This window comes from Chiloscyllium plagiosum, chromosome 1 (genome assembly GCF_004010195.1).
Source record: "Chiloscyllium plagiosum isolate BGI_BamShark_2017 chromosome 1, ASM401019v2, whole genome shotgun sequence".
NCBI lineage: Eukaryota > Metazoa > Chordata > Chondrichthyes > Orectolobiformes > Hemiscylliidae > Chiloscyllium > Chiloscyllium plagiosum.
In genome coordinates this window covers 46,487,420-46,504,537 of record NC_057710.1, presented here as the reverse complement: position 1 = coordinate 46,504,537, position 17,118 = coordinate 46,487,420, and the positions used below count along the sequence as shown (strand labels likewise).

Genomic DNA, 17,118 nt, shown 5'->3' with positions numbered 1-17,118 from the left:
TTTCCTTAGCTGAGGTGGAATGATGACCCTCATTTGCCAGAAGAGACATCTGCTCATATGAATACTTCTCGTAGGTCTTGCTTCCATTTGACATATGGCTTCAGTTCTGAGGTTATTACTGTGATCTTGCCAAGTAGTATCACATCCATCACTTTGGATAATTTCTAATGTACTTCTTAACATGTTCTGCCATTACTGAGTGTTCTCTACTTTGCTCAAGGTAGAACATTTCTACTTAAGAACGGTTTGTAGCCCACTCATTGAGCAAAGGTAATCTAAGCAGCCCATCAGCATTCCCAAATAAGTTGAATTGACAATACCTAATTGTATAAATGGGCTGATAGCTACATCAGGGAGGAGAAAGTGAGGACTGCAGATGCTGGAGACCAGAGTTGAAAAGTGTGGTGCTGGAAAAACACAGCAGGCCAGGTAGCATCTGAGGAGCAGGAGAATCGACGTTTCGGGCATAAACCTTCCTGAAGAAGGGCTTATGCCCAAAACGTCAATTCTCCTGCTCCCCGGATGCTGCCTGGCCTGCTGTGTTTTTCCAGCACCACACTTTTCAAAACTGATAGCTACATCACCCAACTCAACATATGGCTTTCTGTGAGAGAAGGTGGCCCTGTATGAGGACCAATGGTGTGAACAATGGTCTGTGGTCTGTTACTAGGGTAAATTACCGGCCAGACAGATATTGGTGAAATTGTCTCATGGCAAACAAAATTTCTAGGGCTTCTTTCTCTATTTGTACATAGTTCATTTCTGCTCTGTTTAATGATCTTGATGCAAAGACTTTTAGCTTCTCTTCACCCCATGATTAAAATATCATCTAAGTAACACTGGACCTCTTCCAATCCACTTAACATCTGATCCATAGCACATTCAGAACTGAAATGAGGAAGAATTTCTTCATCCACTGGGTGGTTACCCTGTGACTCTCATTGCCCGCAGAGGGCCATGGAGGTCAAATCATTAAGTCTATTTAAGACAGAGATAGTTAGATTCTTGATTAGTAAGGGGATCAAAGGTTACAAGGAGAAGACAGGAGAATGGAGTTAAGAAACATATCAGTCATTATCAAATGGTGGAGCAGATTCAGTGGGCTGAATGGACTAATTCTGTTCCTATATATTATGGTCTAAAATTTTTTTGGTAAGGTACAAGGCCAAGTCTTGAGACTGCACATTTACATGAATCACTTTGCCTATACATGTTCATAGAACAACTTTTGTGGATTGCAGTACAATGTGACTCTCTGCTTCTGCCACACATTATCAAGTATCAATAATTCCTCTGTTCCAGTGTCCACCTCCATTCTTACCAGCTTGCCATTCAGCAAGGGAGTGACCCAGTTGGTGTCGCCAGCAATGGCCAATATGCTTAATAACAGCTTCTGTTTGAATTGTAAGTCTGGGCTTTCTTCATGTCCTTTTCAATCATTTAGATCTTACTCTTCGGTTTCTGGACTTACTATTCGTTCTTCATGTCTCTTTCTCAAATATGATGGCAGTTTTGTGTCTGTGTCGATGCTTATCTCTCAGCTCCCATTTAGTGAACTCTGTCAGCCTCCAATTTGTGTACTCATACTCATGCTTAGCTGTTGAGCTTCCTTTGCTGCTTATTCCATCAAGACTGTTATTTCCAGTTTCTTCTTAAAGTCTTGGTCCCTTTCTATCAGGGGAGGTGATGGCTTAGTGGTATTGTAACTGGACTGTTAATCCAGAAGCAAAGGTAATGTCCTGGGAGCCTGGGTTTGAATCCTGCAACAATAGTTCCAACAATAATGGCATTTGAATTTAATAAAATCTGAAATTATGTTTCTAATATGGACTATTTCTCATCTTAAACTGCACAGCTTATCTGTCTCTGATAGTGTCATTTAAATTATCTCTAAATTAGCAAGATTACACTAACTTCTTTAAAATTGCTATAAAGTGGGAGATAGATTCACAATCATTCTGGTTGTGCTTGTGGAATCTGAATCTTTCAGCAATCATCAATGGTTTTGGTGAAAAATAGTTCATACAATTCCTACTATTTCTTCATATGTTTTGGAATGCAACTTCTCTGGCCATAACGGACTCCTCAGGAGGTGAAAAGATATTCCTACACAATACTCAGGAATGCAGGAAGGACAATATATACTTTATTAGCTAAAACAAAATAATTGAAACTCTTTGTGTAGGATTTCCAGCTATCTGTGTTTTCACCATACAGTCACATGGTGCTAAAATTTTCTTTTTTTTAATGGGAAATGTCTAAACAGCACAATGTACAACAATTCAACTTTTGGCACTACATCACCTTTTCCCATGTAAAACAAGGCATTCCCTGGCTTCCTGTTTCTTTCTCTAACTAAAAACATTTCCCTTCATGTAAGAACTCATTATTCATAGTCTTCCATCAGCATGGAGCACATGGCGAGTTCACTTCTTTCCAGTGCAGCGATGGCATCTTTTGATTTCCTTTCTTTTTTCTGTTGAAGTACTTCCGAGATCTGCAAAGAGGACCACAATTTATTTTCAGTGAATCAAATGAATCTCAAAGCACTTTTGATCCTCATTACCAGATCTTTACCTGTGTTCAGTTCCAAGGAGGCCACATGTTAAACAGCCGGAGCTTTATTATGGAGATGTTCACTCTACAGGCAGCAAGGCACATTTACAACTTAGACTCAAGCTCCTGAAACATACCAAAATACAGAAAAGAACATAGACTAAGCAGTTTCCTACCCAAACTGGCCAATGACATCATCATTACATTTTGTGATCGGTCTCTCAAAACGACAGTCCAACATACACAATTAGACAACGGAACATAAGGTACAATAATTGTGATCTTAAACTGTTCAGAAGAATTTCTGTTCTTTAGATTAGTGCTTGGATACCTTGTAGGCTTTGTACAAAAGACCAATCCATCCTGCCTGGTTTTCTCCTAGGCTCTTCACCATGGCAATTAATCGCTTCCCAGCACAAAAGAGGAATCTTTGCACTGTGAATTCTTGAATAAATTTAACTACATTTTAAAGTTATTTTTGTTGTTTCTCAATGGTTTTCTGTCAGTGGCAGTTCAAGCAGTTTCAATATGCACTGCATCATCAAAAGCAATCTACTTGTTTTTAATGTCTGCTAATACAACTGATGTTCTTGTCTGTATTTTGTTATGTTTCAGGAGCTTGAGTCTAAGTTGTAAATGTGCCAAATTACTGGACGAGTTCACAATTATGCAGTCATTCTTGTTCTGTATTTTTACTATTTTTACAACATTATCAACTGATGCTAGGTTCCCTTTTATCTGAATTGACCTATTTTGTCTGGAATGTCAGTGAATTATATTTGTTTTTGATGAAACAAAGGAATGCTGAGATATTTACATCATCAATAGCCACAGGGGAGGTGCCGAAAGACTGGAGGTTGGCTAATGTGGTGCCATTATTTAAGAAAGGTAGTAAGGAAAAGCCAGGAAACTATAGACTGGTGAGCCTGATGTCAGTGGTGGGTAAGTTGTTGGAGGGAATTCTGAGGGACAGGATTTGCATGTATTTGGAAAGGCTAGGATTGATTAGGGATTATCGACATGGCCTTATGTGTGGGAAATCATGTCTTACTAACTTGATTGAGTTTTTTGAAGAAGTGATAAAAGGATTGATGAAGGCAGAGCGATGAACATTGTCTATTTGGATTTTAGTAAGGTTCTGCATGGTAAACTAGTTAGCAAGGTCAGATCATATGGAATACAGAGAAAACAAGCCATTTTGACACAAAATTGGCACAAAGGTGGTGGTGGAAAGTTGCTTTTCGGACTGGGACGAGCAGTGTGCTGCAAGGATTGGTGTTGATTCCACTGCTTTTTGTCATTTATATAAATAATTTGATTGTGAATTTAGGAGATATGGTTAGTAAGTTTGCAGCTATCACCAAAGTTGGGTAGTGTAGTGAACAGCGAAAGAGGTTAGCTCAGAGTACAATGGGACCTCTATCAGATGGGCCAATGGGCCGAGGAGTGGCAGATAGAGTTTAATTTAGACAAATGTGAAGTGCTGCATTTTGGTAAGGCAAATCAGAGCAGGATTCACACAGTTAATAGAAAGGACCTTTGGGTGCAGGTTCATAGTTCCTTCAAAGTGTAGTCGCAGATAAATAGGATTTTGAAGAAGGCATTTGGGGTACACTTGCCTTTATTGGTCAATGAATTGAATATAGGAGTTGGAAGGTCATGTTGCTGCTGTACAGTATATGGGTTAGGCCACTTTTGGAATACTACATTCAATTTTAGTCTGCTTACTGTGGAAAGGATGTTGTGAAACTTGAAAGGGTTCAGAAAAGATTTACAAGGATGTTGCCAGGGTTGGAGGGTTTGACCTATAAGGAGAGGCTGAGTAGGCTGGAGCTGTTTTCACTGGAGTGTCGGAGGCTGCAGGTGACCTTATAGAAGTTTATAAAATCATGTCGGGTATGGATAGGGTGAATAATCAAGGTCTTCTCTCTGAACTAGGCAGTCCAAAACTAGAGGGTACAGGTTGAAGGTAAGAGGGGAAAGATTTAAAAGAGATTTTGTAGTGAAAATTTATTTTATCTGTGAAAAAGGACTGCAGTATACTCAATCTATGCAGAGATAAATGATAATGTCAGATCAGATTAACAACAAAAATCAGATTAACTTATTTTGGGGAAAAGAAAATGAAAGGACAGGCAAAGCTACAATCTGATAGCATCCATGTTCCCTTATTTGCTTTTATGTTTTAATTTGTTTTGTTAGAAATATTGTTGTTGTTGTTCCCCTTTGCAGCCTCCATTTTATTCAAGAAAAAAACGACATTACAGTTTTATGCTATGGTAATTGCCTCATTGTTGCACCACATCACTTGTTACCTTTAGAAGTTCCAATTGTCTCCCCTGATATACAGTAGTTTTCTGTATAGGATTGTTCCCTCTAGATACTTGCCTGTGTAAGTTAAATGAGTTTGAATATGCCAGAAAGAAGTAAGTAGGAAACTGAAAACTCAAGAAAAAAAAATCAATCAAAGAGGCTAATTGCATATGACCTTTCTGTCAAGGGGACTGGGGTATAAAGAAAATTAAGCTGTCTTCCAGTTGAATGGAACCTTGATCAAAAATTATGTTCAGTTTCAGATAATCTATTTTAGTACAAAGTAGTGCAGATGAGAGGAGCAACTTCCAAAGGACACCAAGAGATTATGTAATTAGGAAAATCTATAACAGTTGAAGTTTAATATCAGCAAGTGTGAGATCATCTGCTTTGAACTGAAGAAAATAAATGAGTATTTTCTAAATTGTAGATAAGCCAAGAAATACAGGATTCCAAGTTCACTTAACTACTTTTGAAAATGAATTTTATATCAAGGTGGCTGAATCATTTATGTAAATGATTTGAATATGAACATACAAGGTATGGTTAGTAAGTTTGCAGATGACACCAAAATTGGAGGTGTAGTGGCCAGCGAAGAGGTTATCTCAGAGTATAATGGGATCTTAATCAGATGGGCCAATGGGCTGAGGAGTGGCAGATTGGATTTAATTTAGATAAATGTGAAGTGCTACATTTTGGAAAGGCAAAGCAGGGCAGGACTTTTACGCTTAATGGGAAGTGTTGCTGAACAAAGAAACCTTGGAGTGCAGGTCCATAGTTCCTTGAAATTGGAGTAACAGGGAGATAGGATAGTGAAGAAGGCATTTGGTATGCTTGGCTTTATTGGTAATGCATTGAATATAGGAGTTTGGAGGTCATGTTGCTGCTGTACAGGACATTGGTTAAGCCATTTTTGGAGGACTGTGTGCAATTCTGGTCTTCCTGCTATTGGAAAGTTGTTGTGAAACTTAAAAGTGTTCAGAAAAGATTTACAAGGATGTTGCCAGGGTTGGAGGGTTTGGGCTATAGGGAGAGGTTGAATACACTGGGACTGTTTTCCCTGGAACATTGGAGCCTGAGAAGTGACCTTACAGAGGTTTATAAAATCATGAGGGGCATGGATAGGGTGAATATCCATGATCTTTCCCCAGGGTGGGGAGTCCAAAACAGAGGCCATAGGTTTAAGGTGAGAGAAAATGATTTGAAAGGAACTTAAGGGGCAGCGTTTTCATGGAGAGGGTGGTCCGTGTATGGAATGAGCTGTCAGAGGAGGCAGGTACAATAACAACATTTAAGAGGCATCTGAATGTGTGTATGAATAGGAAATTTTCAGAAGGCTGTGGGCCAAATGCTGACCAATGAGACAAGGTTAATTTAGGATAGCTGGTCGGCATGAACGAGGTGAATTGAAGGGTCTGTTTCCATGCTGTACAGCTCTATGACTCTCTGGCTCATTACAGAGATTGTTTTTCCTTCAATAGAGCCTTTGTCAGACTCTGTCACAAGTGCTACATTCAATTTTTCACCTTAACTTTGGAGGTAGTGCAGTACAGATTCATCAATATCAGGGCCCACATAGCTAAATGATGAGTACAGATTAAAACTTGGCTTGAATGGCAACTGTGTCCATTTTTTCCATTGTGCCCAAGGATACTACTATCTTTCTTTTCTGATACCTAAACAAATTTTGCATGAGCATGAGAGATATAGATTAGTATGACACTGAACGGAGCTGGTGTCAAAGAGGTGAAAGGAAAACCCAATACATATTTTTAAAGGTGACCATGGATATGTCTGACATTGACTTAGTGGCAAAAAGCATAGCAAAACAGATGAAAGATGTCAATAAATTGCTCTGCAGCAGATGCCATGACCTATAAATGACCAGCATGTTTCAATAACAAAGTGTTTTCATTGAAAGTGCAAAGTAAGCTATACAATTATGGTTTACGATGTGGAGATGCTGGAGTTGGACAGGGGTGAACAAGACCAAAAATCAAACAACACCAGGTTATAGTCGAACAGGTTTATTTGAAATTGCAAGTTTTTGGAGCTCTGCTGCTTCCTCAGGCATGGTATGATAGGGAGGTATAACACACAGTATTTATAAGCGAAACGTCAACAACATTAAAACTAGCTGCCTTTGTTGAATCCTTTAATCATTTAGGAGGTAGACTGCTGATTAAAGTACAAAATCCAGATTCCTTTCAAGTCTTTTTCCCCGATAATTAAAGATTTTAATCAATGTACAAGGAGTAATATTTCAGGTTAGACAATGCAGTTTAGGTGCGAGGTCCAGTTTTGAGTTTCTGTTTTAAGCTGAGGTCCGGTTTTATTTTAACAGAAAAGAATCTTGAATGAAATAATTCTCCCAGCATGTGCTTAATATTTTCATAAAGACAAACATTATCTTCTCATTTTTAATGAAATCTGAATCTTCCTGTACACTGCGCCAATTCTGAATGGCTAACTCCTAAACTGAGACGTTTTCTTGTCAGTATTCGTTATTGCACACAGTTAGGACATTTTTCAATTCCAGACATTATCACACTAGCTTTAGTACATTGATCACTTAAGGGTCACAATTGGCATCAGGGAGGGAAAATCATCCATGGGGCTTACCGCTGCAAACTTAATTGGGGTGGAAGTGAGAAGGTAGTTCACTCCCCAGCTATGACTCTTCTGCCTGATTAAATGACCTCCTGCCATTAAATTCATCATTGGGGATGATACAAAAGCTATGCTATATGAATGAGGTTAACTCTGGAATTAAACACGATCAGCTTTCAAACGATGCACTGGGCCCTCCCAAATAGAATTAACTTGAGGTTTTCAGGGGTTCTCCAGCCAACAGCTAGGGGTCTCATCAGGTCCACAAGATAATGCATTTCCATGGAAAATAACTCAAATATAAGCAGGAAATCATGATCACTCTCCAGTCCTCCATCCAAATCCACAATCAGCAGAATTCTGAAAAATTCATTTCCATAAAAACCCAGAAAGTCCATCCAAAGCATAAGTTGGAGGGTTGTGGCATCATGTGGAAAACCAAGGTTAAGTTCAGCATGTCTGTAAGCAGTGTTCAATAGCCATTTCCTTATCATTTTACTTCTGGAATGAAAAACATTAGGTATGATGAGGACATGTAGATTGCAATTTCACATGGATTACTTGAAGTGTCGAACCAAAATTGCAATTTGAAGGAGTTGGGAGTTGAAAGCAAGAAGTGACAAACTTTTAGAATGGAGTTAGAATGGACAAAGGCTGTTTCCAGCTTTGGTGGCAAATCTCTTGGTGTGCTGCTAGGAGATATGGGGAAACACAGGGGGATATTCTTCTCATGCGAAAGAAACTTGTTGTTGCCAAAAAATGCTGTGCTCCACGGAGATTTGAAAGAAAAAATCTTACAAAAATTAATGGTCAGTGAGAAGATTTAGAAAGTTTTAAAAACCAATGAAAGACAACCAAAAAAAAGAGGGAAAAAATAAACGTTGAGGCAACTTTGAGGCAAGTGATATCAAGATGGACAGCAAAAAGCTTCTTTGAATAGTATGTGTCTAGTGCAGGAAGGTTTGTCCAGTTTAGGCAGTGGTATACTTTTGGCAGTGCATGGCAGGACAAAGGTCTCCTTCTATATTGTATGATTCTATCATTCAGCAACAAAACATAGAGTCATAGAGATGTACAGCATGGAAACAGATCCTTCAGTCCAACTTGTCCATCCTGACCAGATATCCTAACTTAATATAGCCACACTTGGCCCATTTCCTTTTAAACTAGGTAAAAACAATGACTGCAGATGCTGGAAATCAGATTCTGCATGAAAGTGGTGCTGGAAAAGCACAGCAGTTCAGGCAGCATCCGAGGAGCAGGAAAATCGATTTCGGGCAAAAGCCCTTCAACAGGAATAGAGGCAGAGTGCCTGAAGGGTGGAGAGATAAATGAGAGGAGGGTGGGGGTGGGGAGAAAGTTGCATAGAGTACAATAGGTGAGTGGGGGGTGAGGATGAAGGTGATAGGTCAGAGAGGAGGGTGGGGGAAGGTAATTCATCCCCACCCCCACTCACCTATTGTGCTCAATGCTACTTTCTCCCCACCCCCACCCTCCTCTCATTTATCTCTCCACCCTTCAGGCACTCTGTCTGTATTCCTGATGAAGTGCTTTTGCCCGAAACGTCGATTTTCCTGCTCCTCGGATGCTGCCTGAACTGCTGTGCTTTTCCAGCACCACTCTATCCCATATCCTTTTAAACCCTTCCTATTGATATACCCATCCAGGTGCCTTTTAAATGTTGCAATTGTACCAGCCTCCACCACTTCCTCTGGCAGCTCATTCCATACACATACCACCCTCTGTGTAAAAAAGTTGCCCCTTAGGTCTGTTTTAATTTTTTCTCCTCTCACCCTAACCAATGCCCTCTAGTTCTGACTTCACCATCTCAGGGCAAAGATCTTGTCTATTTATCATATCTATGCCCCCCATGATTTTATAAACTTCTATAAGGTCACTCCTCAGCTTCAGACGCTCCAGGGAAAACAGCCTCAGCCTATTCAGCCTCTCCCTATACTCAAATCCTCCAACCCTGGCAACATCCTTGTAAATCTTTTCTGAACACTTTTAAATTTTACAACATCTTTTCAATAGGAAGGAGACTAGAGTTACATACAATATTCAAAAAGTGGCCTAAATAATATCCTGTACAGCTGCAACAGGACCTCTCAACCCCTGTACTCAATGTTCTGACCATTAAAGGAAAGCATACCAAGCGCCTTCTTCACTCTCCTATCTACCTGCGACTCTACTTTCAAGGAACTATGAACCTACACTCCAAGGTCTCTTTGTTCAGCAACACTCCCCAGCACCTTACCATAAAGTATAAGTCATGCTCTGATTTGCTTTTCCAAAATGCAGCACCTCACATTTATCTAAATTAAACTCCATCTGCTGCTCCTCAGTCCATTGGCCCATCTGATCAAAGTCCCATTGTAGTCTGAGGTAACCTTCTTCGCTATCCACTGCACCTCCAATTTTGGTGTCATCTATAAACTTACTATCTGTAACAGGTAACTGTAGGCCTCTTAGCTTAACATCTTTTATTGGTAAGATCTTAAGTTCTGTTATAAAGGATGTAAAAACAGAGCATTTAGAAATAAATAACATAGGCAGTCCCCAAGTTGCGAACGGGTTCCATTCTGGGGTCCACTCGCAAGTTGGTTTGTACACAGAACACAATGTAGGACAATATAAATGTAAGTACAGCAAAAGGTCACACGCCGGATCTTTCAAATTCCACCCCTATATGAGATTGCATTTGTAAGTGTGAGTGTTCGTAAGTTGAAAATGTTTGTAAACTGGGGACTCCCTATCTCATCACACACAGTCAGTGTTGCTTCCAGAAGGGGAAATCACACCTGACAAAATTAGGCTACATAAGATAAAATACCAGGATGTTGAATATAGTATCTTAACATAGAGGATTGGATAACAATTAGAAGACAATTTAGAATGTAGGGGAATGGGTCTGGGTGGGTTGTGCTTTGGCGGGTCGGTATGGACTTGTTGGGCCGAAGGGCCTGTTTGCACACTGTGAGTAATCTAATCTAAAAGACAGTGAGTTGGGTTAAGAGGGGCACTTTGAGGTTGGGAGCGAGCACTTTGTGGAATGTCACAGGAATCAGTGCTGAGGCCACAATTATAAAAAAGTGAATGTACTATAGCCAAGTTTGCAGATGACACAAAACAGATCATTTAGTCATTGAGATCTATAACACAGAAAAAAGCCCTTCAACCCATTGTGCCAGTCAAACGCAACCATTAACTATTCTGATCCAATTTTCCAGCAATTGACCCATAGCCTTGTATGCTTTGGCATCACAATTGTACATCTAAATACTTCTTAAGTGTTATGAGGGTTCCTACCTCTACCACCCTCACAAGGCAGTGAACTCCAGATTCCCAACACCATTTGTGTGATAAAGACATGACACACATTTCATCTAAACTTTCTGCCTCTACTTTAAGTCTATGCCCCCAATCATTAAAATGTTTTTTTCCTGTCTAGCCAATCTAGGCCTATCACAATTTTATATATCTCAATCTCATCTCCTCTGGTCTAAGGAAAACATCCCGAGTCTGTCCAATCTCTCTACATAATTAAAACTCTCCAGCCCAAGGAACATCCTAGTGGATCTCATCTTCACCCTCTCTGGTGCTACCAGAACTGCACAGAATCCCCCAGCTATGGCTTTATATATGTTGGGAAGGAAAGTGGTGGGGATGACACAAAGATTCTGCAGAAGTTAAGCAAGTTGGCAAAAACTTGGCAAATAGAATATAGTGAGGGCAATGTGAGATTATGCAGTATTGCAGGAAGAGTAGAGGATGGTCACAGAGTCTCCTGCACTACCTACCTTCCTCTACTATCCTTATTGTCCACCCATGCCCTTTCTGCCTGTTCAGTCTTCAAGTTCAGTGTGCCCACACATGAAATGTGCTACCTTTAATATATTCCAGAATACAAGGTCTTCAGGCGAGACAGGACTGAATATTATTTCAATGTGGAAAGACTGCAGAAAGCTATATCAGAGAGGGATTTGGAAGCCTTCATGCATACATTACAAAACACAGGATTACAAATTCAGCAAGGACAAGCAATAAATGCTGGTCAGCCAGCGATACCCACATGACACAAATGAATAAATAAAAAAAGGTAATAGTCAAGGCAAATGAAATGTTGACTTTCATTTCAAAGAGAATGGAGTATAAAATAGCTAAGTCTTGTTCAAAATATAGAACGTGACAGTTAAACCACACCAGGAAGACTGTGAACAGTTTTGGTCTGTATATTTAAGATACACTGGCATTGGAGGCAATCCAGAGATGATTCACTAGGTTGATCCTGGGTATGGACAAACTGTCTCATGAAGAGATATTGAGTAAGTTAAGTCTCTACTCATAGAGTCATAGATCTGTCCAGCATGGAAACAGACCCTTTAGTCCAACTCGTCCATGCCGACCAGATATCCTAAATTAATCTTGTCCGATTTGCCAGCATTTGGCCCAGATCCCTCTAAACCTTTCTGACTCATTTACCCATCAAATGCATTTTAAAGTTTGTTATTTTACCAGCCTCCACCACTTCCTCTGGCAGCTCATTTGATACACCCATCACCCCGACATGAAAGTGTTGCCGTTTTGGTCCCTTTTAAATCTTTCTTCTCTCACCTTAAAACTATTCCCTCTAGTGTTGGACTCCTCCCATCCCAGGGAAAAGATCTTGCTTATTTGCCCTATCCATGCCCCTCATGATTTTATAAACCTCTTTAAGATCACCCCTCAGCCTCTAACGCTCCAGGAAAAATAGCCCCAGCCTATTCAGCCTCTCCCTATAGCTCAAACTCTCCAACCCTGGCAACAATCCTTGTAAATCTTTTCTGAACCCTTTCAAGTTTAACAACATCCTTCCAATAGCAGGGTGACCAGAATTGCATGCAGTATTCCAAAAGAGGCCTAACTAACATCCATTTGAAGTTTAGAAGAATGAAAGGCATGTTTTATTGAAATATATAAAATTCTGAGAGGTCCTGACAGACTAAATGCAGAAAAGTTGTTTTCCCTTGTGGGCAAGTCCAAGACCAGAGGGAATAATCTCAGAGTGAAGTGTTACCAATTCAAGATAAGAAGGAATTTCTACTCTGTGGATTTTTTTTGCTGTAGAGGCTCTGTTATCAAGTTGAGATAGATTTTGAATTTTGAGAATCATGGACAAAGGCTCCTTAATCTCTGTTCTGTAACTTTCTACAGTCTTTCTCCATTTAAATAATATTCAGCTCCAACAACATGGGCTCTGATCTTATTAAGTAGCCTAATATGTGATACCTCACCAAATTCCGCTGAAAATCCAAATATATTTGTTCCACTACTTCCCCTGTATTTATTCTGCTTTTTACATCCTCAAAGAATTCTAATAAATTTGTCAATTTCGAGGTGATGGGTGTATCAAATGAGCTGCCAGAGGAAGTGGTGGAGGTTGGTAAAATAACAAACTTTAAAATGCATTTGATGGGTAAATGAGTCAGAAAGGTTTAGAGGGATCTGGGCCAAATGCTGGCAAATCAGAAAAGATTAATTTAGGATATCTGGTCGGCATGGTTAGACTAAAGGGTCTGTTTCCATGCTGGACAGATCTATGACTCTATGAGTAGAGATTTAACTTACTCAATATCTCTTCATGAGATATCAAATCTGCTTGATAATTTTTCATATTTCTAAATGCTCTGCTATTACATCCTTTATAATAAGCTTTAACATTTTCCTGCAGTTACTTTTTGGGTCCTTCCTTTTTTTAATAAAAGTGTTGCTTCAGTCCATTTCACACATGCCAACCAGGTTTCCCCAACTAGTTGCCCTGTGTTTGGCCTATAGCCCTCTCAACATTTCCTATTCATGTATCTGTCCAAATGTCTTTTAAATATTGGTAATTGTACCTGCATCTACCACTTCCTCTTGTAATTCATTCCATGTGCGCACCAACCTCTGCATGACACAGTTCCTCTGCTCTCTTTTAAATCTTTCCCCTTTCACCTTAAACCTATGCCATCTGGTTTTGAATTCCCTTACCTGAGGAAAAAAACCCTTGTTATTCACCTTATCTCTGCCCCTCATTATTTCATAAACCTCCAAAAGGTCACTGCTCAACTTCCTACACTCCAGTGAAAAGAGTCCCAGCCTCTTCAGCCTCTCTTATAACCCAAACCCGCCAGTCCTGGTACCATGCTTGCAAATCTTTTCTGCACACTTTCCAATTTAATAATATCTCTCCTATAGCAGAGTGACCAGAACTATATGCAGTACTCTAAAAGTGGCTGCACCAATGTCTTGTACAGGCACAACATAACATCCCAACTCTTATACTCAATGCTCTGACCACCAAAAGCAAGCATGCCAAATACCTCCTTCACCACCATGTCTACCTGTGACACCACTTTCAAGGAACTATGTACCTGAACCCCAAGGTATCTCTATTTGACAACACTCCCCAGCACCAAACCATTAACTGTGTATGTCCTGGCCTGGTTTGTCATGCCAAAATGCAACACCTCGCATTTATCTAAACTAAATTCCATCTGCCACTTTTCAGCCCGTTGGCCCAGCTGATCAAAATCCTGTTGTACTTTTACATAACCTTCACTGGGAGAAAGTGAGGACTGCAGATGCTGGAGATCAGAGCTTAAAAATGTATTGCTGGAAAACTGCAGCACTGTCCATGATATCACCGCAAGCGTACTAATCATACTTCGTGTATTCTCATCCAAATCATTTATGTAAGTGACAAACAACAGTGGACCCAGCATCAATTCCTACGGACCGCGGTTGGTCATAGACCTCCTTCCAAAAAAACAACCTTTCTACCGCCATCCTCTAGTTGGCTAGCTCTCCCTGGATCCCATTTGATCTAATTTTACTAAGCAGTCTACTATGCAGAACTTTGTCAAAGGCCTTACTAAAGTCCATGTAAATAACGTCTACCACTCTACCATTATCTACCTTCAAGTCACATCCTCAAAAAACTCAGGTTTGTGAGCACAATTTCCCATGCTCATGCTGACTATCCCTAATCAGCCCTTGCCTCTCCAACTGCATGTAAATTCTGTCCCTCAGAATCCCCATCAACGACTTACCCACCATTGACATCAGACTCACTGGCCTATAGTTCACTGGCTTTTCTTTGTGGCTTTTCTTAAATAAAGGCATAACATTAACACCTTATCCATGCTGTAAATGATATAAATATCTCTATTAGGGGCACACAATTTCTTCCCTAGCTTCCCACAATGTCCTAGGATATACTTGATTTGGAGAAAATGAGGACTGCAGATGCTGGAGATCAGAGTTGATAGTGTCGTGCTGGAAAAACGCAGCAGGTCATGCAGCATCTGAGGAACCGCCTGAAATGTTGATTCTCCTACTCCTCGGATGCTGCATGACCTGCTGTGCTTTTCCAGCACCACACTGTACACTTGATTAGGTCCTGGGGATTTATTTACCTTTGTACATTTTAAAACCTCCACAACTTCCTCTTATATTATGTGGACTGCTTTCAAGTTATCACTATTTATTTCAGCACGTTCCTTAGCTTCCATAGTCATTCTCCACAGTAATTAGTAACACAAAATATTAATTTAGTATCTCACCCATCTCCTGTGGTTCAATACATTAATAACCTTATTGGTTTCTAAGAGTCCCTAATCTCTCAACAGTTGCTCTTTTGTCCTTAATGTACTTGGAGAATCACTTCTCCTTAACCTTATCTGCTAAAGCTATCTAATATCCCTTTTTTACCCTCCTGATTTCCTTCTTAAGTATGCTCCTACTACCCTTATATAACTTTAAGGATTCACTTGAGCCCAACTGTCTATACCTGACATTTGCCTCCTTTTTCTTGACCAAAACCTCAATATCTCTAGTCATTCACTGTTCTCTACTCCTACCAACTTTGCTCTTCGCTCTAACAAGAATATACTGTCTCTGAACCCGCATTATTTCACTTTTGAAGGCCTCCCACTTGCCAAATATCCTTTTACCTACAATCAGCCTAACCAATCAACTTTTGAAAGTTCCTGTCTAATACCGTCAAATTTGGCTATGCTCCAATTTATAACTTCAATTTTTATACAAGGCCCATCCTTTGCCATAACTATTTTAAAACTTATAGAATTATGGTCACTGGTCCCAAAGTCCTCCCCCAGTAACATTTCAGTCACTTGCCCTGGCTTATTTTCCAAGAGAAGGTCAAGTTTGCTCCCTCTCTAGTAGATACATCCAGATATTGATAAAAGAAAGTTTTCTTGAACACACCTTAACAACTTCCTCCCCATCCAAGCTCTTAACACTGTGGCAGTTCCAGTCATCATTTAGGAAGTTAAAATCCCCTACTCTTACAATCCTATTATTCTTACAGATATCTGAGATCTCCATACATATCATCTGTGGAGCCAGCACTTTCCAGCATCCACAGTTCTTTGTGTTTTTTCATTTCATCTCAGTGGTGGAGAAACAATTGGAAGCAACTCTGAGAGATGGGTTTAATTTGCACTTGGAGAGGCAGGGATTAATCAAGAACAGTCAGCGGTTTTGTTGAGGGAAATTCATGCCTGACCAATTTTGATTGAATCTTTGGAGAGGTGACCAGGTTTATAGATGAGGGCAATGTATTTGAAATAATCTACTTGGACTTCAGAAAGGCTTTTGATTAGATCCCGGATGGGAGACTAATACCGAAGATAAAAGCCAATGGGATCCAAGGAAATTTGGCAAATTGGAGGTAGAGTTAGCTGAGTGGCAGGAAGTCAAGTGATGGTCAAGTATCTTTGTCACTGCAAGTCTGTGTCCAAGGATCAGTGTTGAGACTCTTACTGATTGTGGTGTAGATAAAAGATTTAAATTTGAATGTAGGAGGGTTGATTGTGAATAGTACATTAATCAGTTGTGCGTTAAATCGTGAGGATGATAGCTTGAGGTTACAGGATGAAATACTTGGACTTGTGAGATGGGTTGATTAGTGACAAATGGACTTCAATCTGGATAAATGTGTGGTGATGGACTTGGGCAGGACAAAAAAGTTAATACATGATCAACAATAGGACCTCTAGAAGCATCAAAGATCAATGGGACATATCCACTGGTCCCTTAGGGTATCAGGATAGGTAGATAAAGTGGTTAAGAAGGTGTGTGGGATACTTGCCTTTATTAGCTGAGTTTAAGAGCAGGGAGGTTATGCTGGAACTGTATGAAACATTGGTTAGGCTGCCGATAAAGTATTGGATTCTTTTCTGGAATTCACATTACAGGATTGCACTGGAAAGGATGCAAAGGAGATGTACTGGAATGTTGACTGAGTTGTAGAGTTTTAGATATGAAGAGAAATTGGATACACTTTGTTGTTTTCCTTGGAGCAAAGCAGATGGAGAAGAGACTTGGTTGAGCTGCTTAAAATTAATGGGGGGGATGAATGCAGTAAATACTTTTGCCTTTGATGGAGGACTCAGTGACTAGGGGATATAAATTTGAGGTATGGGGCAGGAGGTTTGGTTGGGATGAGGAAATTGTTTTGACCCAAAGGGTGGTGAGAATCTGGAACTCACTGTCTGTAAGGGTGTTCGAGGCAGAAATCCTCATAACATTCAAGTAGTATTTAGATGTAGTCTTGCATTGCCAAGGCATACAAGCCTATGGGCCAAATGCTGGAAA

The 17,118-nt window shown here is 40.0% G+C and overlaps 1 protein-coding gene and 1 long non-coding RNA gene across 3 annotated transcripts in view; one reads left to right on the top strand and one right to left on the bottom strand.

Annotated features, from left to right (window-relative positions):
- dnai1.2 (dynein, axonemal, intermediate chain 1, paralog 2) overlaps positions 1–17,118 on the top strand; it is a 298,205-nt gene that overhangs the window by 244,520 nt on the left and 36,567 nt on the right. Inside the window, exon 20 of one of the 2 annotated variants that reach the window (XM_043684070.1) lies at positions 1,303–1,388. The exons of the other annotated variant lie outside the window; for it this stretch is intronic. Coding sequence (XP_043540005.1) covers positions 1,303–1,347 — 45 coding nt within the window. The 3' untranslated portion in view covers positions 1,348–1,388. Of the gene's footprint in view, positions 1–1,302; positions 1,389–17,118 lie in introns of those variants that run through there. 2 annotated transcript variants of the gene reach the window in all.
- The window catches only part of LOC122545013, a 46,901-nt gene continuing 31,921 nt past the window's right edge, over positions 2,139–17,118 (bottom strand). The window contains exon 3 of the long non-coding RNA XR_006310489.1: positions 2,139–2,497. This is a non-coding gene — a long non-coding RNA (uncharacterized LOC122545013). The remainder of the gene's footprint in view (positions 2,498–17,118) is intronic.